This window comes from Pseudophryne corroboree, chromosome 9, assembly GCF_028390025.1.
Source record: "Pseudophryne corroboree isolate aPseCor3 chromosome 9, aPseCor3.hap2, whole genome shotgun sequence".
NCBI classification, from domain to species: Eukaryota; Metazoa; Chordata; class Amphibia; order Anura; family Myobatrachidae; genus Pseudophryne; species Pseudophryne corroboree.
This window is the reverse complement of record NC_086452.1, coordinates 319,663,642-319,688,862: the sequence shown is the minus strand read 5'-3', so window position 1 is coordinate 319,688,862 and position 25,221 is coordinate 319,663,642. Positions and strand designations below refer to the sequence as shown.

The following is a 25,221-nucleotide window of genomic DNA, read 5'->3' as shown; positions in this document are numbered from 1 at the left end:
AAATTGTTTCAATACAGAGAGCATATAAAGCATACCATAAATGAGATAAGAAAAATAAAAATTAAGTCCGGAAGGCATATACAATAGTTACAAAAACAAAGACGAGTATAAAGTCAGGTCTCTATAAACGATCTATAACATCATGGAAAACATTGCAAACATTCCAGACCAATAGAAGTAAATAATAAGAATCAAATTCTGTGTATGATATCAGAAAAGAAAGACGAGAAAGAAAGCATAAAGAGAAAAAAAAGAAGACAGGAAAGAAAGAAGATAATGTTGAAAAGAGAAAAAGATATGGAAGATTGAAAAATGGAAAGAAAAAGAAAAAAGAAAAAAGCTTCTCTCCCCCCAACTCCCGAGGTTATTATAAAGCTGTAAAAGAGAAACAAAAGCAAACAAAAGACCTCTATTAAGGTAGAGGAGGAGTGGTAGCTCTTAGTGGGACGACTTATAGTGGTCTGATTATTTTTATAACAGCCAAGGGTACAAAATAATGGTAAAGGATTTGTTACTCATTTCTAAAGACGAAATAAGGTCCTCCATAGTCATAGAGTGATCTAAACGGGTGCTCCACTCCTTTAGGCTAGGGATCACATCCGACTTCCAACGTACAGGGATAACCGCCTTAGAGGCACTTAAGATATGTCGAAGTAGGGATTTTTTAAACTGGGATCCAGGTCTGCGTGTGTGATTTAAGAGCCAAATACTGGGGCAAAAAGGGAGGTCCTCACCCAGTATAATATTAGCCGCTTCTACTACTTTACGCCAATAAAGAATGAAGGAGGGAGCACTCCCACCATATATGTAAAGGGGTGCCGACCGCCGTCTTACATCTCCAACATGTATTGGGTACTCCTGGGTAAATTCTAGCTAGTAACTTCGGACAACAGTACCAACGCGTAAGGAATTTGTAGTGTGTTTCTAGCACCAGAGCATTGGTAGAGGATGAAATTTTTTTTACTATAAATGCCTTCCCAGTCGTCCTCACCCACCAGCCCCGCCAAATCCAGCTCCCAGTCTCTTACAAATTTAGGTTGGGAAGAACATTTATAATCAATTATCCATTTATAAAATGTAGAGAGGGTGTGACGAGGATAAGTATGGGAAATACACAGTTGTTCAAACAAGGTCACTGCCCTTCTACCCTTCACTGGAGAGTAAGACGTCATTAGAAAGTGTTTCATTTGAAGATACCTCCAAATTTCCTTACTCGGTAAATCCCATTTAGTTCGTAACTCCGGGAAACTTATTATACCAGATGTGTCCATCAACTGATCAGCTCTACGAAGACCCCTATCTCGCCAGGAATGGAATAACGAGGATTGGCAGCCCGGAGGAAATTCCAGATTACCAAACAATGGCGTGAGCGGGGAACGGGGCGCTGAAACAAATGGGAGCACGTAGGAGGCGCCAGCAAGTAAAGGTAGGGCCAGCAAGCGGGTGTAGTACCTGTGGGATTTTAGAGAGCCAGTGGGAGTCCGGGCAGAGTGAGGGGAGTGAGGCTAGTTCAATTTCCACCCATTGGGGGTAATTCCGAGTTGAGCGCAGCAGCATGTTTGTTAACAATTGGGCAAAACCATGTGCACTGCAGGGGAGGCAGATATAACATTTGCAGAGAGAGTTAGATTTGGGTGGGTTATTTTGTTTCTGTGCAGGGTAAATACTGGCTGCTTTATTTTTACACTGCAATTTAGATTTCAGTTTGGACACACCCCACCCAAATCTAACTCTCTCTGCACATGTTATATCTGCCCCTCCTGCAGTGCACATGGTTTTGCCCAACTGCTAACAAAATTGCTGCTGCGATCAACTCAGAATTAGGCCCATTGTTTTCTATTCAACTCACGACCCCACTCCATTACTCTAGTAAGGAGCACAGTTTGATAATAGGAAAAGAAGTGAGGAAATTGAAGTCCCCCCTGGTGCTTTCGCCTGAAAAGCATCTCATGCTGGAACCGAGGTTTACATCCCGCCCATATATAGTCTCTATTCTTACGTTGTAGTGTGATAAACCAGGACCGGGGGATAGCAACGGGTAGAGTTTGTAGAAGGTACAAAATTTGTGGTAAAATATTCATTTTGATAACACCAACCCTACCTAGCCATGAAATTTTCTTACAACCCCAGTTAGTGAGATCTGATTGGAGTTTGGTTAAAAGTGGAAAAAAATTGGAATTAAATACCTGGGAGAGATCTTTATGTAGAGACACTCCTAAATATTTAAGTTGTGAGGAGTGCCACGCAAAGGGCAAAATAGTTTGGAGAACCTGCAGACTTGACTGGTCTAGAGTGAGGTTCATAGCTGTGGACTTAGTAAGATTGACTTTGAAATTCGAGAGGGTTCTGAATCGTGTAAATTCCTGAAGGAGGTTAGGCATAGATGTTAAGGGATTAGAGACTACTGCGAGAAGATCATCTGCGAACAGGGCGAGTTTATATTCTCTGTCTCCCACTTGCAGCCCAGTGATGTGAACATTCCGACGGATATCTTTTGCCAGGGCCTCCATACACAGCACAAAAATAAGAGGCAACAAGGGGCAGCACTGCCAGGTGCCGTTCCGAATCTGGAATGAGTCAGACAGCAAGCCATTGATGTGTACACGGGCTGAAGGCCTAGAGTACAAAGCCTGAATTCTTTGGAAGCCCACCTGCCCTAGGCCCAAATGCTCCAGTACTCCCAATAAAAAATCCCATTCCACCCTACCAAATGCCTTTTCCGCATCTGTTGAGAGTAGGATAGAGGGGGATTTGTAAGTTGAGGCAAATAGACGTTATGGTAAGAACTTACCGTTGATAACGTGATTTCTCTTATGTCCACAGGTATCCACAGGATAACATTGGGATATGGTTGAGCGACAGCGGAAATGGCACCAACACGGTCACGAGCTTTCTGGCCTCCCAGGATGCATCGGGGCTTCCCCATATAGTCCCACCCACTGACTCAAATCAGTTCTTTCCACAGCGATTTAGGCAGGAGCATCAGGTAGAAACCTATTTAGGCGATAAGAACACACATGCACACCCTTCCATACAAGAGGGAAGAGGTTTAGTGATTGTCAAGATCCTCAAATCAGGTGCGTCAGGGTGGGATCCCTGTGGACATAAGAGAAATCACGTTATCAACGGTAAGTTCTTACCATAACGTCTATTTCTCTGGCTGGATCCACAGGATAACATTGGGATTCCCAAAGCCAATTTTAGTGGTGGAGACGCTCCTGATTACACAGGAGGACCTTTCACCCGAAGTCTGCGTCATGAGAGGCAAAAGTATACAAGGCATAATGTCTAATGAATGTGTTTATGGAAGACCATGTGACTGCCTTACAAATCTGTTCTGCTGAAGCACCCTGTTGTGCTTCCCATGAAGGACCTACCTTACGTGTAGAGCGAGCAGAGACATTAGCCGGAGTAGGGAGAACTGCATGAGAATAAGCTTCTGATATTACCATTCGGAGCCATCTTGTGGAGCGTCTATTTACTAGCAGGCTATCCTCTTCTATGAAATCCGTAGAGGATGAAGAGAGAATCTGTTTTCCTGATGGCACTAGTACGATCTATGTAGATTCTTAAAGCTCGGATTACGTCCAGCGACGCTGCTCCCGCAGATAGTCCCGATACCTGAAAAGCTGGGACTACAATCTCTTCATTGAGGTGAAACTTTGACACCACCTTCAGAAGATAACCAGATCTAGTTCTGAGAACTGCTCTGTCTGGGAAAAAAACTTAGGAAAGGAGACTTACACGATAACGCTCCTAAATCTGACACTCTTCTGGCTGACGCCATTGCCAGTAGAAAAAGTACTTTAGCCGTTAACCATTTAAGATCTGCTCTCTTAAGTGGTTCAAACGGAGGTCCCTGAAGGAATCTAAGAACTAGATTCAAATCCCAGGGAGCTGCAGGAGGAACAAATGGAGGTTGAATATGTACTACTCCCTGAAAGAAAGCACGTACATCCTGTAAATCAGCAATCTTTCGCTGAAACTATACAGTTAACGCGGATACTTGAACTCTCAAAGAAGCTACCTTCAAACCCTTATCCAATCCTGCTTGAAGGAAATCCAAAATTCTGGATACTTTAAAAGATCTTGGATTTAAACTTTTATCAGTACACCAATGAATATAGGCTTGCCATATTCTATGATACACACGAGCTGAAGAAGGCTTTCTTGCTCTAATCATAGTTTGGATTACTTGTTTTGAAAATCCTCTAGCTTCTAAGATAGAGGTTTCAACAGCCACGCCGTCAAAGACAGATGATCCGGATGACTGTGACAACAAGGACCCTGCATTAGCAGATCTGGACGTTGAGGGAGCAGTATCGGTGCTACCACGGACATTCTCAGTAGATCTGTGTACCAATGCCTTCTTCGCCAAGCTGGAGCTATTAGAATTATTGCTCCCTTTGCTTGCTTTATTTTTCTCACTACTCTGGGTAACCGAGATATTGGAGGGAACAGATACGCCAGATAAAAATTCCATTCTACTGACAGTGCATCTACAAGGACTGCTCCTGGATCCTTTGTTCTCGATCCGTACCTCGGAACTTTGTTGTTTAGACGAGAAGCCATGAGATCTCTCTCTGGTAGACCCCATCTGTTCACTGTTGTCTGAAACACTTCTGGGTGTAATGCCCATTCGGTTTCCTGAATGGTGTGTCGACTGAGAAAATCTGCTTCCCAGTTCAGAACACCTGGGACAAACACTGCTGACAATGCTGGAAGATGAAGTTCTGCCCATCTTAGAATGGGAGTTACTTCCTCCATCAATCTTTTGCTGTTCCTCCTTGATGACTGCGGTACGCTACTGCTGACGCATTGTCTGAGCGAATCTGGACCAGTCTTCCTTGCAGACTGTCCTTTGCCCTTATCTCCAACAGATTTATTGGCAGGCGACTTTCCCTTACGGTCCATTTTCCCTAGAACCAAAGGCTTCCGAGTACCGCACCCCAGCCTTGCAGACTGGCATCTGTTGTCAGGACTTGCCATTCTTTTATCCAAAAGAGTCTCCCCTTGTTTAAATGGTCTGTCTGTAGCCACCACGCTAGAGACCTTTTTATGTTTACTGGAAACTTTATCATCTGCTTTTTTACCGTCTGATGATTTCCGTTCCATTTGGTCAGAATAAGGTGCTGCAATGGTCTGGAGTGGAATTGCGCATATTCCACCACGTCGAAGGTTAATACCATCAGACCCAACAGTCTGGACTGACATTGTCTGGGCGTGCAACGCTTCTTGAGCCATGACCTGCACCTTGACTATCTTTTTCTCTGGTAAGAGAACTTTCTGTAGGTCTGAATCCAATATGCCCCCCAAAGAACCATCCACTGTGACGGATTCAGAGACGACTTTTCCCAATTTATGAGCCACCCGTGTCTCTGTAAACAAACAAACAAACTATTGTCTGTTGAAGATGGCTCAAAAGTAACTCCTGCGAATGTGCTAAGATTAACAGGTCGTCGAGGTATGGGAATATTCTTATCCACTGTTTGCGCAGACAAGCTGCCATAACCACCATAATTTTGGTAAACACCCTGGGTGCTGTTGCTAGCCCGAAGGGCAAAGCTTGGAACTGAAAATGTTTCTGGAGGATGGCAAACCTGAGGTGACAGTGCTATAGGCACATGTAGGTAAGCATCCCGTACATCCAGAGATACCATGTAATCTCCCGGTTCCATAGCCAACATTATGGAGCGTAACGTCTCCATGTGGAACCTTGGGATCCAAATGTATTTGTTCAACATTTTCAGATTGAGAATTGGTCGAAATGACCCATTTGGCTTCTGGATCAGAAATAGATTGGAGTAAAACCCCTGTCCTCTTTGTGATGGAGGTACTGGGACAATCACACCTGACTGCAGTAATTTTTGGACTGCTTCTTGCAGGGCATTGGCCTTCGTCTCTATACGAGACGGGCTGGTGCAAAAAAATCTTTGAGGAGGCTGCCTCCTGAATGGGAACCCATACCCCTGAGATACTACCTTCTGCACCCAAGTATCTGCTGTTGACTGTTGCCATATGTGTGCAAAAAGAAGGAGTCGGGCCCCCAACCCTGGAATCCTCCAGGCGGAGGCCCGTCTCTTCAGGCTGACGGTTTCTGTTCAGGCTTGGAAGCTGGCTTTTTGCTAGCCCACTGCTTCCTACCCCTGGATTTAAACTGGGGTTGCTTAGGCTCCTCTTTCGCTTTGCCAACGAAATGAGCGAAATTTTAAACCCTTGGACTTAGGGTTATAAGCAGCCGGAAATCTGACCTTTTTCGATTCAGCCTCTGATTCTAGGATATCCGATAAAGGTTTTCCAAATAATATATTACCGACAAAAGGCAATGCTTCCAATTCTTTCTTGGATTCCGCATCTGCCTTCCAGGTACGTAGCCAAACTGCTCTGCGAGCGACTACTGTCAAGTCTGAAGCTTTAGAAGCAACTGTACCTACATCAATTGCTGCTTCTTCCAAATACTGGGCAGATTGTCTTAAACGGCAAAAACGATCCTCTTGCTCCCTAGTAGGAGAAGGGATGTCATTCTCTAGTTCCTCTATCCATTCGCCCATTGCCTTTGCTACCCAGGCCGAAGCCATAGCAGGTCTTAGCACTGCTCCTACTAGAGAAAATACATTTTTCAAGAAGCTTCTGTCTGTGACATCATTTAGTGAAGTAGATGACAGTGGTAAAGCAGATTTATGCACAAGTCGCAGTACATGTGCATCTACTTTTGGAGGAACTTCTCTTTTCGAACAATCCGCAGCTGGAAATGGATAATAAGAATTCCATCTTTTCGGAACCTTATATTTTTTACTGGGCGTCGCCCAAGACTCATCCATCATTTCCGTCAGCTCATCTGGCGCTGGGAATTCAGTTTTAACTGATTTTGTTTGTTTAAACACCGGTGCTTTAGATTTTAAACACTGTCTGGGCTGGCTCTCCCAAAGAGAGAACAGCCTTCACAGCATCAATAAGTTCAGCTACATCCTCTGAACTAACATTCTGCGACTGATCATCATACGGAGTATTTGAATATACTGTATCATCATCTGTTGTATCATCTTGTGTAGTCTGCCACATAGACGCATCTGTCTTAGTCTTACCTGTCCCTTGGTTGCTTGTAGAGGCTACTGAAACCAAGCCGTAGGAAGGGAGCTGCATGAATGATTTAATAGTGTAACTTAACCCTTGAGGTGGTGCTACCGGAGTTAACCTGTCCGCTATTGAAGATAGGGTCTTTGCGAACATATTCCATGGTGGCTCTGTTGGTGGTTGAACCAACTCCTGTTTTTTACTTTGCTGAAAAGCAAAACAGTTCGCACACAACCCCTCATAAGTGACCAATTGGTCCATACCAATTAACCCTGTCTTACAAGATAAGCATGTTAGGGATGTAGGGGTGCTTGATAAATTCTCCTCGTCACTTTTGCTGCTCACAGACATGGTAATAATCTGTTAATGACTACACAATTTGTGACTGAAAATCACCTATATATGAGTATATAGAAGTGAGATCAATCTGACCACAGCCGTGCACCTGAATTGAGGGTCAGAACAGGACTGACAACATAGAAATGTCAGCACACATACTAGCAGTCACACGTTAAGGCATTAGACATTTTCATATGAGAATACAACCCCCATAACAACTTACAAGTAAGTAGGAAAATTGTACTTCTGTTTCAACTGGTTCTTTTTCAACATAACATGCAGAAAATAAGATTTTACTTACCGATAAATCTATTTCTCGTAGTCCGTAGTGGATGCTGGGACTCCGTCAGGACCATGGGGATTAGCGGCTCCGCAGGAGACAGGGCACAAAAATAAAGCTTTAGGATCAGGTGGTGTGCACTGGCTCCTCCCCCTATGACCCTCCTCCAAGCCTCAGTTAGGATACTGTGCCCGGACGAGCGTACACAATAAGGAAGGATTTTGAATCCCGGGTAAGACTCATACCAGCCACACCAATCACACCGTACAACTTGTGATCTGAACCCAGTTAACAGTATGACAAACGTAGGAGCCTCTGAACAGACGGCTCACAACAATAACAACCCGATTTTTTTGTAACAATAACTATGTACAAGTATTGCAGACAATCCGCACTTGGGATGGGCGCCCAGCATCCACTACGGACTACGAGAAATAGATTTATCGGTAAGTAAAATCTTATTTTCTCTGACGTCCTAGTGGATGCTGGGACTCCGTCAGGACCATGGGGATTATACCAAAGCTCCCAAACGGGCGGGAGAGTGCGGATGACTCTGCAGCACCGAATGAGAGAACTCCAGGTCCTCTTTAGCCAGGGTATCAAATTTGTAGAATTTTACAAACGTGTTCTCCCCCGACCACGTAGCTGCTCGGCAGAGTTGTAATGCCGAGACCCCTCGGGCAGCCGCCCAGGATGAGCCCACCTTCCTTGTGGAATGGGCCTTGACAGATTTAGGCTGTGGCAGGCCTGCCACAGAATGTGCAAGTTGAATTGTGCTACAAATCCAACGAGCAATCGTCTGCTTAGAAGCAGGAGCACCCAGCTTGTTGGGTGCATACAGTATAAACAGCGAGTCAGATTTTCTGACTCCAGCCGTCCTTGAAATATATATTTTCAATGCCCGGACAACGTCCAGCAACTTGGAATCCTCCAAATCGCTAGTAGCCGCAGGCACCACAATAGGCTGGTTCAGGTGAAACGCTGACACCACCTTAGGCAGAAACTGAGGACGCGTCCGCAGTTCTGCCCTGTCCGAATGGAAAATCAGATATGGGCTTTTATACGATAAAGCCGCCAATTCTGATACTCTCCTGGCTGAAGCCAGGGCCAGTAGCATGGTTACTTTTACAAAGTCTGGACTTCAGGAACTGAAGCCAATTCTTTCTGGAAGAAAATCGACAGGGCCGAAATTTGAACCTTAATGGACCCCAATTTGAGGCCCATAGACAATCCTGTTTGCAGGAAATGTAGGAATCGACCCAGTTGAAATTCCTCCGTGGGGGCCTTCCTGGCCTCACACCACGCAACATATTTTCTCCAAATGCGGTGATAATGTTGTGCAGTCACCTCCTTCCTGGCTTTTACCAGTGTAGGAATGACCTCTTCCGGAATGCCTTTTTCCTTTAGAATTCGGCGTTCAACCGCCATGCCGTCAAACGCAGCCGCGGTAAGTCTTGGAATAGACACGGTCCCTGCTGAAGCAGGTCCCGTCTTAGAGATAGAGGCCACGGATCTTCCGTGAGCATCTCCTGAAGTTCCGGGTACCAAGTTCTTCTTGGCCAATCCGGAGCAACGAGTATCGTTCTTACTCCCCTTTGCCGTATAATTCTCAGTACTTTTGGTATGAGAGGCAGAGGAGGAAACACATACACTGACTGGAACACCCACGGTGTTACCAGAGCGTCCACAGCTATTGCCTGAGGGTCTCTTGACCTGGCGCAATACCTGTCCAGTTTTTTGTTGAGGCGAGACGCCATCATATCCACCTTTGGTTTTTCCCAACGGTTCACAATCATGTGGAAGACTTCTGGATGAAGTCCCCACTCTCCCGGGTGTGGATCGTGTCTGCTGAGGAAGTCTGCTTCCCAGTTGTCCACTCCCGGAATGAACACTGCTGACAGTGCTATCACATGATCTTCCGCCCAGCGAAGAATCCTTGCAGCTTCTGCCATTGCTCTCCTGCTTCTTGTGCCGCCCTGTCTGTTTACGTGGGCGACTGCCGTGATGTTGTCCGACTGGATCAACACCGGCTGACCCTGAAGCAGGGGTTTTGCCAGGCTTAGAGCATTGTAAATCGCTCTTAGCTCCAGTATATTTATGTGAAGAGACATCTCCAGGCTTGACCATACTCCCTGGAAGTTTCTTCCCTGTGTGACCGCTCCCCAGCCTCTCAGACTGGCATCCGTGGTCACCAGGACCCAGTCCTGTATGCCGAATCTGCGGCCCTCTAACAGATGAGCACTCTGCAACCACCACAGAAGAGACACCCTTGTCCGTGGCGATAAGGTTGTCCGCTGATGCATCTGCAGATGCGATCCGGACCATTTGTCCAGCAGATCCCACTGAAAAGTTCGTGCGTGGAATCTGCCGAATGGAATCGCTTCGTAAGAAGCCACCATCTTTCCCAGGACTCTTGTGCATTGATGCACAGACACTTTTCCTGGTTTTAGGAGGTTCCTGACAAGTTCGGATAACTCCCTGGCTTTCTCCTCCGGAAGAAACACCTTTTTCTGAACCGTGTCCAGAATCATTCCCAGGAACAGCAGACGTGTCGTCGGGTTCAATTGAGATTTTGGAAAATTCAGAATCCACCCGTGCTGTTGCAGCACTACTTGGGTTAGTGCTACTACGTCTTCCAGCTGTTCTCTGGACCTTGCCCTTATCAGGAGATCGTCCAAGTAAGGGATAATTAATACGCCTTTTCTTCGCAGAAGAAACATCATCTCGGCCATTACCTTGGTAAAGACCCGAGGTGCCGTGGACAATCCAAACGGCAGCGTCTGAAACTGATAATGACAGTTTTGCACCACGAACCTGAGGTACCCTTGGTGTGAAGGGCAAATTGGGACATGCAGGTAAGCATCCTTGATGTCCAGGGACACCATAAAGTCCCCTTCTTCCAGATTCGCTATCACTGCTCTGAGTGACTCCATCTTGAACTTGAATTTTTGTATGTACAGGTTCAAAGATTTCAGATTTAGAATAGGTCTTACCGAGCCGTCCGGCTTCGGTACCACAAATAGCGTGGAGTAATACCCCTTTCCCTGTTGTAGGAGGGGTACCTTGACTATCACCTGCTGAGAAAACAGCTTGTGAATGGCTTCCAATACCGTCGCCCTGTCTGAGGGAGACGTTGGCAAAGCAGACTTTAGGAACCGGCGAGGGGGAGACTTCTCGAATTCCAACCTGTAACCCTGAGATACTACCTGCAGGATCCAGGGGTCCACCTGTGAGCAAGCCCACTGCGCGCTGAAATTCTTGAGTCGACCCCCCACCGCTCCTGAGTCCGCTTGTAAAGCCCCAGCGTCATGCTGAGGGCTTTGCAGAACCCGGGGAGGGCTTCTGTTCCTGGGAAGGAGCTGCTTGCTGCCCTCTCTTACCCTTTCCTCTGCCTCGGGGCAGATATGACTGTCCTTTTGCCCGCTTGTTCTTATAGGACCGAAAGGACTGCGGCTGAAAAGACGGTGTCTTTTTCTGTTGGGAGGGGGTCTGAGGTAAAAAGGTGGATTTCCCGGCAGTTGCCGTGGCCACCAGATCCGATAGACCCACGCCAAATAATTCCTCCCCTTTATACGGCAATACTTCCATATGCCGTTTGGAATCCGCATCACCTGACCACTGTCGCGTCCATAAACTTCTTCTGGCAGATATGGACATCGCACTTACTCTCGATGCCAGAGTGCAAATATCCCTCTGAGCATCTCGCATATAAAGAAAAGCATCCTTTAATTGCTCTAAAGTCAATAAAATACTGTCCCTATCCAGGGTATCAATATTTTCAGTCAGGGAATCTGACCAGACCACCCCAGCACTGCACATCCAGGCTGAGGCGATGGCTGGTCGCAGTATAACACCAGTATGTGTGTATATACTTTTTAGGGTAGTTTCCAGCCTCCTATCAGCTGGATCCTTGAGGGCGGCCGTATCAGGAGACGGTAACGCCACTTGTTTTGATAAGCGTGTGAGCGCCTTATCCACCCTAGGGGGTGTTTCCCAGCGCGCCCTAACCTCTGGCGGGAAAGGGTATAATGCCAATAACTTTTTTGAAATTAGCACTTTTCTATCTGGGTTAACCCACGCTTCATCACATACATCATTCAATTCCTCTGATTCAGGAAAAACTACAGGTAGTTTTTTTACACCCCACATAATACCCCTTTTTGTGGTACTTGCAGTATCAGAGATATGTAAAGCCTCCTTCATTGCCGTGATCATATAACGTGTGGCCCTACTGGAAAATACGTTTGTTTCTTCACCGTCGACACTAGATTCAGTGTCCGTGTCTGGGTCTGTGTCGACCGACTGAGGTAAAGGGCGTTTTACAGCCCCTGACGGTGTCTGAGACGCCTGGGCAGGTACTAACTGGTTTGCCGGCCGTCTCATGTCGTCAACTGATTTTTGTAATGTGCTGACATTATCACGTAATTCCATAAACAAAGCCATCCATTCTGGTGTCGACTCCCTGGGGGGTGACATCACCATTACCGGCAATTGCTCTGCCTCCACACCAACATCGTCCTCATACATGTCGACACACACGTACCGACACACAGCAGACACACAGGGAATGCTCTATTGAAGACAGGACCCCACTAGCCCTTTGGGGAGACAGAGGGAGAGTTTGCCAGCACACACCCAAGCGCTATAATATATATGGGAACAACCCTATATAAGTGTTGTATCCTTATAGCAGCTTAAATATAGTAATATCGCCAAAAAAAGTGCCCCCCCTCTCTGTTTTACCCTGTTTCTGTAGTGCAGTGCAGGGGAGAGTCCTGGGAGCCTTCCTCACAGCGGAGCTGAGCAGGAAAATGGCGCTGTGTGCTGAGGAGAATAAGCCCCGCCCCCTATTTCGGCGGGCTCTTCTCCCGGAGTTTGTAAGATCTGGCAGGGGTTAAATACATCCATATAGCCTCAAGGGCTATATGTGATGTATTTTTAGCCATAAGAAAGGTATTATACATTGCTGCCCAGGGCGCCCCCCCCAGCGCCCTGCACCCTCAGTGACCGCTGTGTGAAGTGTGCTGACAACAATGGCGCACAGCTGCAGTGCTGTGCGCTACCTCATGAAGACTGAAAAGTCTTCTGCCGCCTGTTTCTGGACCTCTTCAATCTTCGGCATCTGCAAGGGGGGTCGGCGGCGGGGCTCCGGGACCGGACTCCATGGCTGGGCCTGTGTTCGATCCCTCTGGAGCTAATGGTGTCCAGTAGCCTAAGAAGCCAATCCATCCTGCACGCAGGTGAGTTCACTTCTCTCCCCTAAGTCCCTCGATGCAGTGAGCCTGTTGCCAGCAATGACTCACTGAAAATAAAAAACCTAAAAACTTTTTCTAAGCAGCTCTTTAGGAGAGCCACCTAGATTGCACCCTGCTCGGACGGGCACAAAAACCTAACTGAGGCTTGGAGGAGGGTCATAGGGGGAGGAGCCAGTGCACACCACCTGATCCTAAAGCTTTATTTTTGTGCCCTGTCTCCTGCGGAGCCGCTAATCCCCATGGTCCTGACGGAGTCCCAGCATCCACTAGGACGTCAGAGAAAACACAGTAATATACAGATCTCATATGCAATATGTACTAAAAATTAACAATTCATACTAACAAGTAGAGAGAATTTTTAGTACTGTATACCCTTCCTCTGTAGAGCGGGATACAGGGAAACTCACCACACTTCCATATCCAAGCAAATGCGCTCGTAAGACGCTGAGTGGATTCAGACGCTACTGATGTACACTACTGCTCCTGATAACTGATAACGGACACAGTCGCTCACTGACGCTCAGCGACTTCCACGTGTATGCAGACGCTAAGGCCTGCGACTCGGTCTCGGCGGGATCTCTAGTGTACACAACTGCAGCGTCTAAGCTGCGACCGAGTACCCTCGTGGTAGTGTCTGAGACGGAAGTGAGGTCATTCAGTTCATGGATGGGAGACGCACGGAAACTGGTCATGAACTCGGAGGAGGGGCGGCCAGCAGAGCATCTGAATCCCCATGTTGACTTAAACTCTAAGGATCGTGGGCTCTACCTAGTCCTGGCGCCTATGATCCCTAGAGCGTAACGCTATCGCACTCGAGATGTTCGGCGCATCAACACACTGTTTGTAGTCTCCACCAATACAGTGTAGCTGTGTCCGGACCCCTCTAGTAAGAGGAAATCCATAGACTTACCTTCCCCCCATGCTCCGGCCACAGCCTGGTTACGTCTGCTGGACCTGCTAGAACATCCGACATAGACGCCCATCGAGACAGCACTGTACCGCGAAGGTAAGCGTTGTTACGACCCAGTGGGGAGTTGTTGGAGCGACTCTTTCCAGTATGCGTTTAAGACGCTGTTAAGAAAAGTCGCTCAAAAAACATAGTAAGTCTATAAAAATAACATAATAAAAGCTTCAGGCTGCTTTATTCACAGCAGCCCTGTGACCATGCGGCTTCCTGCCGCACCAAGCAAAAAACTGATTTGACTGAGTCAGTGGGCGGGACTATATGGGGAAGCCCCGATGCATCCTGGGAGGCCAGAAAGCTCGTGACCGTGTTAGTGCCATTTCCGCTGTCGCTCAACCATATCCCAATGTTATCCTGTGGATAATCCTGTGGACCCAGCCAGAGAAAATGAATTAAGTCAAGAACTTTAGTAGTATTATCCCTGGCCCCTCGACCTGGGACAAACCCTACCTGATCTGTGTGAATTAAATTTGGGAGAAAAAACTTCAAGCAGTTCGCCATTAATTTAGCAGAGAGCTTCAAGTCAATGTTCAACAGGGAAATGGGTCTGTAACTGGAGCATAGGCCCGGGTCCTTTCCCTCTTTAGGAATAACCGAAATGTGTGCAAGCAAAGACTGCGGAGAGAAGAGGTTCTGGTCTGAAACCTGATTAAAGGCTCTGAGCATCAATGGTGACAAAACATCTGCAAACATCTTATAGTATGCTAATGAAAAGCCATCAGGACCTGGGTTCCTACCGTTAGGGGTAGATTTAATAGCTTCTTCGAGCTCTAAAAGGGTAAAGGGGCCCTCTAGTACCTCGACCTCCTCTGGCGTGAGTGTCGGAAAATCGACCTCTCTTAAAAACTCGGAGATGGAGGCCTTCCGGGTAAAATCGGACCTATTCTCGTTAGGGCCCCGTAGATTGTAAAACTGAGTGTAAAAAAGCTGAAAGGCTGCCGCTATCTCTGTCATGGTGTTCCGGGTAGTCCCATTCTGTGTTATAATCTTAGGTATAAAAGAGGCTGCCCACTGAGCCTGCAAGGCCCGCGCAAGCAGTGTCGCGGGTTTATTTCCCCAGAGAAAGTAGCGACTACGACATTTACTTGCGTCAAGTTTTATTTTGTTTAACATAAGCGAGTTCAAGTCCCGCCAAGCCTGTACAAGAGATTGAAGGACGTCGTCTGACTGAACAGATTTATGAAGAAGCTCCAACGAGTGAATTTTCTGAATTAAGGCATCCCGCGCAGCCGTACGTTGCTTTTTCAAGCGGGCGCACAGCTGTATGAGTTTACCCCTTATTACGCATTTGTGAGCCTCCCAGACCACCACTTTAGAGACATCAGCAGTGTCATTGACAGAAATGTAGTCAGCTATCGCCTCCCTAATCTGTTGTTGACAATAAGGGTCCTGGAGGACCAAGTCGTTCAGTCTCCATGTGAGAGAATTCGGATGTGAAGGAGACAACCGAATCTTTAGAGATACAGGGCCATGGTCAGTCCCGGATATATTGCCAATGACTGATGCCTCAGCTAAATGTAAAAATCTATGGGAGATAAACAGGTAATCGATCCTAGTGTAGGTGTTGTGTGGATGAGAATAGAAGGTGTAATCACGTGTTGAGGGGTGTTGGACTCGCCAGACGTCGATGAGTTGGAAATTGTGGAGACTTTTCCGAACCCTGCGATGAAGTTTATCTGAGAATCGAGGGGAGGGGTTAGAGGAGTCAACACGATGATCCAAAGACCAGTTTAATTCCCCACCAAAAAGCAAAATCCCATCAATATAAGGTAGGGCCAGATTATGTACCCTATCTAGGAAAGCCGGCTGTGCCTTGTTAGGAGCATAAACATTAAGAAATGTGAGAGCTCTGTTGGAGACAGTACAATTTAAGAGTAGAGCCCTGCCGGGTATAAGATGGCGACAAATTACATCCGTGAGGGCAACATGTTTAGCTAACAAGATCACCACGCCTAGAGTTTTACCTTCAGTATTGTTAGAAAAATGGCCTACAGGATAGTCTCTATTCCTGAGAGAAGGGGCCGCCCCCTTCTTGAAATGGGTTTCCGCACAAAGACAACATCAGCCTTCTCAGCCTTAAATTCTCGTAGGGCTCGTGATCATCTCTCAGGAATATTGAGTCCTTGAGCATTAATAGAAATTACCTTTAGGAGAGCCATTCACAAAACTCTGGTAGAGGTACGCATCCTTGATATCCAGGGATACCAGGAATTTCCCCTCCTCCAGACCTGATATCACCACCCTCAGAGACTCCATTTTGAACTTGAACTCCCTCAGAAAGGGGTTTAGCGATTTTAAGTTCAAAATGGGCCTGTCCGAACCACCCGGTTTCAGTACCACGAAAAGGTTAGAATAGTAACCTTTGTTTTGCAAATGGGGTGGAACTGGTACAATGACCTGTGACTCCACCAACTTTTGGATAGCTTCCTGTAGGATAGCCCTGTCTGCCAGGAAAGCTAGCAAGCCCGATTTGAAGAATCGGTGAGGTGGGAGATCTTGAAACTCCAGCCTGTACCCCTGGGACACAATATCTTGCACCCAGGGATCCAGGCCGGACGACACCCAGACGTGGCTGAAACGTCTGAGTCTCGCCCCCACCGGCCCTACCTCCGCGCGGTCCACCATCATGTTGAGGACTTTGGCGTACCTGAAGCAGGCTTCTGTTCCTGGGAACCCGCAGCAGCAGGTTTCTTGGATTTTGGCCGACCTCCCCTAAAGAAGGTGTTGGCCTTTCTTGTTTTAGCAGCTGAAGAGAAAGGTTTCTTCGTAGCAGGCACAGCTGAAGGAAGAAAAGGTTACCCGCGGTAGCCAAGGAAATCCACGCATCCAACGCTTCCCCAAAGAGAGCCCGACCTGTGTAGGGTAGGGTCTCCATACCACTGGCGCAGCCAAAGTCCTCTACGAGCTGAGACAGACATGAAAGATATCCCTGCAGCCATAGAACCCAGGTCTTTCATGGATTCCACCATAAATCCTGCAGAATCCTGAATGTTACGTAAAACAATTCAACGTCACTTTTATCTATTGTATCCAAATCCTCAGGTAATATGCCTGACCACTTTACTATAGCTTTGGAAATCCATGCACAAGCAATAGTAGGACGTAGTATCGCCCCTGATGCCATGTATATGGATTTGAGCGTAGTGTCAATTTTGCCATCAGCCGGTTCTTTTAACACGGTAGATCCTGGGACAGGTAAAACCACCTTTTCCGAGAGTCTGGATACAGACGCGTCAACTATGGGTGGGTTTTCCCATTTTTTCCTATCCTCCTCAGGGAAAGGGAAAGCAACCAGAACCTTTCTAGGGATCTGATTTTTTTTACTTCGGGTTTTCGCAGGCTCTCTCAAATATAGCATTTAATTCCTTTGACGCAGGGAAGGTTAACAAGGCTTTCTTATTATCAGTGAAGTAAGCCTGCTCAGGTGTTGTATCAGCAATATTCAACACATCTCTAATGGTCTCTATCATCAATGCACCCCTTTTTCAAGAGATGCCGCCCCCCAGCAGCACATCCCCATCTCCGTCTGCCATGTCAGAATCGGTATCCATGTCATCTTGCATAATCTGGGCCCCTGAAGTAACAAAACCGGACCAAACTGCCATAGAGTTCTGTAAAACCTGAGTTGCAGACACATTTTGTGCAACGCTAGTAGAAATCTGAGAAATCATACTTTTAAGAGAGGCTAACCACTCAGGCTCCCTTGCTGGGACCTGCGCTAACACAGTGCAATCCTGATTACATGGAATGGGATCATCCTGAGAGGAATTATCCTCTTCAGCATATGACACAGAATCCCTGGACATAGCTTAATGGAGACCACAAACACTCCACACACAGGGAAGGGCAGACAGTTTCCCCCCTAAGAATGAGATTGGAGCCAACCCACACACAGCGCTCCAAGATAGGGAGACCACTACTCAGCGCATACTGTGTAGCTTAATAGGTTGCACAGTACAGATATACAGCCCCCCCCCCTCCTTCTACAAGCCCCTAGTACCATATAAGATAGCTGGAGTTGATATGGAGGGACTGCTCTCACTGACCGCGCTTCTGCAGGCAGGAAAATGGAGCTGAACGCTGCTGGGTCCGCTCTGAGAAGCTCAGCCCCCTTTCATGGCACTGCTTCCCGCTCTTCTGATGATCATACTGGCCTGAGGAAAAGTGCTGGCAGCGATCCTGTGACGCTGACAGGCTTGTTGGTCAGTGTAGGGTGTAGGTGCTGGCTCAGGGCGCCCCTCACAGCACCGCACTATGTACCGCTGAGCCCCGGAGCACAGGTAGTACTGTGCTCCATACCCTGTTGCCACCATCTTCACACCTGCTCCCCACTCAGGGGGGACGGTGACTAACTCGTCACTGATCTTCTGGCTCTGTAAGGGGGTGGGGGCATGCTGCTGGGGTGAGCGATCCCCTGTGGCGGGGAACGTTCAATCCCCTCAGGAGCTCCATGTTCTGTCAGCGGAGACAGTGGCTCAGACTCCGCAGGGTGGACACTACTCCCCACCTCAGTCCCTCGAAGCAGGGAGGCTGTTGCCAGCAGCCTCCCTGTGCCTAAACTCTATTTAAAATAATAAAACTAAAATAACTCCTATGGAACTCCCCTAGCTGTGACCAGCTCCTCCGGGCACATTTTCTAAACAGAGTCTGGTAGGAGGGGCATAGAGGGAGGAGCCAGCCCACACTCTCAAACTCTTAGAGTGCCAGTGGCTCCTAGTGGACCCGTCTATACCCCATGGTACTAATGTGGACCCCAGCATCCTCTAGGACATAAGAGAAATTATAGTTGTATTGGAAACCACATAGAGCATGGCGACACATGAATAAGATACATGTTGAGTGGCTACCTAAACGAGGTAAGCCACAGAACCTGTTTAGTTTGTATTACTAATAAAATGGAGACGTTCGCTATTCTGATACAGAGACTATATTTAGCCAACTATGCAAAGGAAAAATTCTGACAAACATTCCATTATGAAGTATGAACCAATCGTCCTTTCTCAGTTTAACAAAACAATGCTGTTAATGCCAGTGCTGGCAACTCATATCAGCTCCTTAAATGTAATCAGCAGTGTGCTACAGATAGCTGCAAATCCTGTATCTCTGCTTATCACCTTAAGCTCCAACAGTGTTCCCAAGTGCACATAATATCACCTGCCAGGCTAGCAATGGGCAAAGAAAAATATAACAAACATCTCTTCTCATTAACAAGATTATGTGACATTAATATACACCAAAAACAGCATTTTTGGTCATGAAAACCGTGTTTATACTAGTCTATATGATAAAATCCGGTATCCGGTCTTTAGGTCGACACTCATTAGGTCGACCACTATTGGTCAACATGGCAAAGGTAGACGCATGAAAAGGTCAACGTGAGTTTTTCACTATTTTTTTTTTAATTTTTTTTAACTTTTTCATACTTAAGATCCACGTGGACTACAATTGGGAATAGTAATCTATGCCGAGCGCAGCAGTAGAGGAGCGAGTCACTTTGCCCGAAGCATGACGATTGAAGCGAGCAATGCGAGAGTACACAGTGCACTAATTGGGGTTCCCGGTCACTTTTTACGAAGAAAACGACCAACATTTAAAAAAAAAAAACTCATGTTGACCTTTTCCCATGTCGACCAATAGTGGTTGACCTAGTTACTCTCGACCCAATGATCCACACCCATAAAATCCACCCTTCTTCCTTTTACTACTCAGTAGCAGATTTGTGTTGATTTATGCACATCATTTATTTTCGAAACAGTTTTATTCTGAATCAACAAGACCAAGAAGGTCATTGTGGAAGAAATGGTTCAATACATTTAGATTGAGCGTTATATGATAGACTATAAATCTTTTATACTGTAGTTCCTTTCCCCACAACTGTCTCCTCAGTGTAAAATGCTCCAACACAACGAAATCACACAGTCTTTACATTATTGCTTTATTTTATGTTTGGATAACAAAATACATTTTCTCTGTAAACAAATAGCACAGAAAATAGCATAAAAAATTCAATTGTTTTCTGCTTTATGATCTGTTTTCAGACTTTGTAGGAAATTTTATGGAAACGAAAACTGTTCCTGCCTGTTCCTTACAAGCTGTGACCCATTGCCTATGAGGACAGATTCTTAGAACACCTAGCAGAGATTAGATTTGGGTGAGTAAAGGGGGGTACTCACGGAGAGATCCATGCTTAAAAGCTAAGCAATCTGACTAGATTGCTTAGATTTTAAGTACAGATCACTCGTGTGTAGCCCCCCCACAGCGATAGCGATGCGCTATCGCCGGTGCTAGATTGAGCCTGCATGCAGGCCAATCTAGCACGTCGCTCAATTCACCCGCTGTGTGAAATAAGCGGCCCCCCGTCCTCCCCCGCATCGCTCAGCACACATCGCGCTGTGCTGAGCGGCGGGAGAGATGTGTGCTGAGCGGTTCGCTAAGCACACATCTTTCCCGTGTATATGGGCCTTTAGAAAGGACTCCTACCCACCCCATCTCCTGCAGTGGTCAGATTAAACCTGCAAACCTTGCTAGCAGCTCTGAACCTAGTAACATTAATTAGCAACCTTTAGCTATAGAACTGTCACTGTACCATGCTTGTAGTACGATTGGCTGGGAATGTTAATTCAAGAATGGCTGTAAATCCACAGATTGCATACTTACCGCTGGATTACAATATGAATCTGTTATGATTCTTAAATATATCTCACATACAATTTGAATTATAGACCAGGATGGTCAAATAGTACAATAGCAAATCTTTACTTAACGTTATCCCCAATTTAGAAGTCTCGGCGATAAAGGCATTACAGTGGGTTGCTGCTTGGTAAACCTGACTTTACGTTCATCAGAATCAAAATTAAATTAGTTCAAACTGAACAAAAAAAAAAAAAAAAGACCTGTATAAATTAGGTCACCAATTGTTTCATTTGGAATTCTTGTATCACTCACGTAACAGACTGAAGGAAAAAAAAAAAAAAGTTTAAAATAACAAAAATATAGTACATTTACTACTCAAAGTATGAAGAATCAGTACTTCTTATAAACTAACTTTACATGCTCCAACAATAGATGATTACCAATATCAACCAGCAGGCAATACCAATCTTAGAATGTGTGCCAGTAACATACAGTACCTGTGTGGGACATTAATAACAACTGGTGCAAACAAACATATGCACTTGCTTTAGCAATAAGGCGGTTGCTTTCCTTTTTTTAAACTGTACTAGAGAATACACTACAGTCTGGATTCAAAGGTGTTACACCAGTTTTCATATAACGGCCCCCAATTGTGTTTTGGTGTCAGTGTCCCTTGCAAAAGGGAAGGAACAGGAATATTAGTGCTGGCTACAAGTCCTGACATACAAATATTCAGAGGCAACATTTGTTGGTTAATGTAATCAGTTGCTCAACAGTATAATCATTGCAGATGATAAATCTCCATACGGAATAAAGCTTTTTAAAACGGGAAAAATGTGTTTTTCCAAACCTCATCTGCAAAATACTGGCTTCAAAGAGGACAGTTGCTATCTTGTAAAAGAGCTTGCTTAAGTCCATCAATTCTAAATTTCAGCCTGTCCCGCTGTGTCTGCCACGGTTTGTATAGCATAAAAGATTGCCCTTGCCATAATTTCCTACATGTGGTCTCATACAGATATGTCAAACACTTAGAACTTCATGAAGGCAGCATACCACATCACTTGGTGTAAAACATGATGATATGTGTTGGGAAGTGTGAGTGCCAAGTGAATGGTGCAAGCCAAAATGGAGACAGAACGTGGATACCAAGTTACTTATTCCCTTGGTGATATGCTGAATTTAATAGATTATTGTGGTACAATTAACTGATCACATATATTCTAATGTTCAGGTATTATGGCACCAGGGAACAAATTTACGTTAATTTATCACTGCATATTACACTACAATGGTTCTGGACTACCTTAAAACAGGTCATATTTTGGCTAACCACAAACAATCCTGAATGCACCAGTTATTTTGCTCAGACAAAGGTAAAGATTAAGATATAGTTGCCAAATGGCTCCATTTCCATTTCTTATACAAATATTTCTTAGGTATAGAAGAGCACTTCTTAGTTCTTGACAAGGGTGAGGCTTTTAGACATCGTGCATAAAATAGGATGGCTCAGCTTCTTTGTAGTCATGTTATACTGGATGTTTCGTAGACTAAAATAAATGTTTTACATTAGGACCATGGCTTACATCAGTTAAACCACTCTTGCCTGTAAACGTTACAGCATAAACCTATAACATATATAAAATAAACATAAAAAAAAAAATGATAATTGCACTGTATAGATCTCACAAATACCAATGGTGCATGAACCTGTTCCTAGTCCGTCATGTTTACCGCTGTGCCGAATTCACATGCGTAGCCACAGATACAAGGTATGTCACTGGTGGTGGGGGTTTGTTTTTGTGTTTTTATTTCTTTTAGACCTTACTGAGATGAAACAAACACTTTCTGCATCCACACAGACCAATGAAAGTAATCGCCGTGGGTTTATCCTCCATATTGCACTGTCAAAGTGAAAAGCCCTCAGGCTCCATGCCTGACCCTTTTTTCTGGAGGAGAGATGGGGAACCCTATCCAGAACAGAGATTGTCAACAACTCCTAAAAACTGTAGTGAATGAGAGGACAAAAATAATAATAATAATAAAAAATAAAGTCCAAGGTTGGTTACAGGTCAGTCCGCCAGCGCTGATGAACTTCAACCTCCTCTGGCACCACTAGGAGTAGCTCACAGTTTTTGCCTCTTAGCCGATGCTGTAAAAATTTTCTACAAAGAAAAGAAAAATAAGAAAAATTAAATGATAAACAGGTAGTTTCTAATGCAAACACAAATTGGTGTAATTAGATTAGCTGAAATCGTGAAAATCAAAATAGAGAAAAAAAAGTAGCTTATATGTGCACCATGGTGATTAGTTGCCACAAGCGGCTGCGTTTGAAGACCAAGAAATCTGCAAATTGGACAGAAATTAAAGGCAGCGCTAAAACATTTATTTTACCATGTAATACATTGTTGAAAACCACCAATTATTGCTAAAACTGTTCTCAAACATTTCTGTTACACAAAATATTTAGCCATTGAATAGTTTTATTTGTATTTATATTATATTATTATTTATTTATTTATTTATTGGTTCAACAGTCTGGTCACAACTGCTTCAGAGTAGTTCATCAAGTACATTCTCCCGGCACCACGCTCACATGCATTCCCTTTTCCTCTTTTTACGCTCTTTAAAAATAAGAATTTACTCACCGGTAATTCTATTTCTCGTAGTCCGTAGTGGATGCTGGGAACTCCGTAAGGACCATGGGGAATAGACGGGCTCCGCAGGAGACTGGGCACTCTAAAGAAAAGATTAGGTACTATCTGGTGTGCACTGGCTCCTCCCTCTATGCCCCTCCTCCAGACCTCAGTTAGGGAAACTGTGCCCGGAAGAGCTGACATTACAAGGAAAGGATTTTTGGAATCCAGGGTAAGACTCATACCAGCCACACCAATCACACCGTACAACTTGTGATAACCTTACCCAGTTAACAGTATGAACAACAACTGAGCCTCACTCAACGGATGGCTCATAACAATAACCCTTATTTAAGCAATAACTATATACACGTATTGCAGAAAGTCCGCACTTGGGACGGGCGCCCAGCATCCACTACGGACTACGAGAAATAGAATTACCGGTGAGTAAATTCTCATTTTCTCTGACGTCCTAGTGGATGCTGGGAACTCCGTAAGGACCATGGGGATTATACCAAAGCTCCCAAACGGGCGGGAGAGTGCGGATGACTCTGCAGCACCGAATGAGCAAACACAAGGTCCTCCTCAGCCAGGGTATCAAACTTGTAGAACTTTGCAAAGGTGTTTGAACCCGACCAAGTAGCCGCTCGGCAAAGCTGTAAAGCCGAGACCCCTCGGGCAGCCGCCCAAGAAGAGCCCACCTTCCTTGTGGAATGGGCTTTTACTGATTTTGGATGCGGAAATCCAGCCGCAGAATGAGCCAGCTGAATCGTGCTACAGATCCAGCGAGCAATAGTTTGCTTTGAAGCAGGAGCACCCAGCTTGTTGGGTGCATGCAGGATAAACAGCGAGTCAGTCTTCCTGACTCCAGCCGTTCTGGAAACATATATTTTCAAAGCCCTGACTACGTCCAGCAACTTGGAGTCCTCCAAGTCCCGAGTAGCCGCAGGCACCACAATAGGTTGGTTCAAATGAAACGATGATACCACCTTTGGGAGAAATTGGGGACGAGTCCTCAATTCTGCCCTGTCCATATGGAAGATCAGATATGGGCTTTTACATGACAAAGCCGCCAATTCCGACACACGCCTAGCCGATGCTAAGGCCAACAGCATGACCACTTTCCACGTGAGATACTTTAGTTCCACGGTCTTAAGTGGCTCAAGCCAGTGGGATTTCAGGAAATCCAACACAACGTTAAGATCCCAGGGTGCCACTGGTGGCACAAAAGGGGGCTGAATATGCAGCACTCCCTTAACAAACGTCTGAACCTCAGGCAGTGAAGCCAGTTCTTTTTGAAAGAAAATGGATAGGGCCGAAATCTGGACCTTTATGGACCCCAATTTTAGGCCCATAGTCACCCCTGACTGTAGGAAGTGCAGGAATCGACCCAGCTGGAATTCCTCTGTAGGGGCCGTCCTGGCCTCACACCAAGCAACATATTTTCGCCATATACGGTGATAATGCTTTGCTGTCACGTCCTTCCTAGCCTTTATCAGCGTAGGAATACTTCATCCGGAATGCCTTTTTCCGCTAGGATCCGGCGTTCAACCGCCATGCCGTCAAACGCAGCCGTGGTAAGTCTTGGAACAGACAGGGCCCTTGTTGCAGCAGGTCCTGTCTGAGAGGCAGAGGCCATGGGTCCTCTGTGCGCATTTCTTGCAGTTCCGGGTGCCAAGTCCTTCTTGGCCAATCCGGAACAATGAGTATTGTTCTTATTCCTCTCTTTCTCACTATTCTCAGTACCTTGGGTATGAGAGGAAGAGGAGGAAACGCATATACCGACTGGTACACCCACGGTGTCACTAGGGCGTCCACAGCTATCGCCTGAGGGTCCCTTGACCTGGCGCAATATCTTTTTAGCTTTTTGTTGAGGCGGGACGCCATCATGTCCACCTGTGGCAGTTCCCATCACTTTGCAATCTGTGTGAAGACTTCTTGATGAAGTCCCCACTCTCCCGGGTGGAGGTCGTGTCTGCTGAGGAAGTCTGCTTCCCAGTTGTCCACTCCCGGAATGAACACTGCTGACAGTGCTTGCACGTG

General features: G+C 45.9%; 1 protein-coding gene across 1 annotated transcript in view; it reads right to left on the bottom strand.

Annotated features, from left to right (window-relative positions):
- Positions 1-19,833: 19,833 nt before the first annotated feature.
- The window catches only part of JOSD1 (Josephin domain containing 1), a 70,405-nt gene continuing 65,017 nt past the window's right edge, over positions 19,834-25,221 (bottom strand). The window contains exon 5 of the mRNA XM_063940473.1: positions 19,834-22,707. Coding sequence (XP_063796543.1) covers positions 22,608-22,707 — 100 coding nt within the window. The 3' untranslated portion in view covers positions 19,834-22,607. The remainder of the gene's footprint in view (positions 22,708-25,221) is intronic.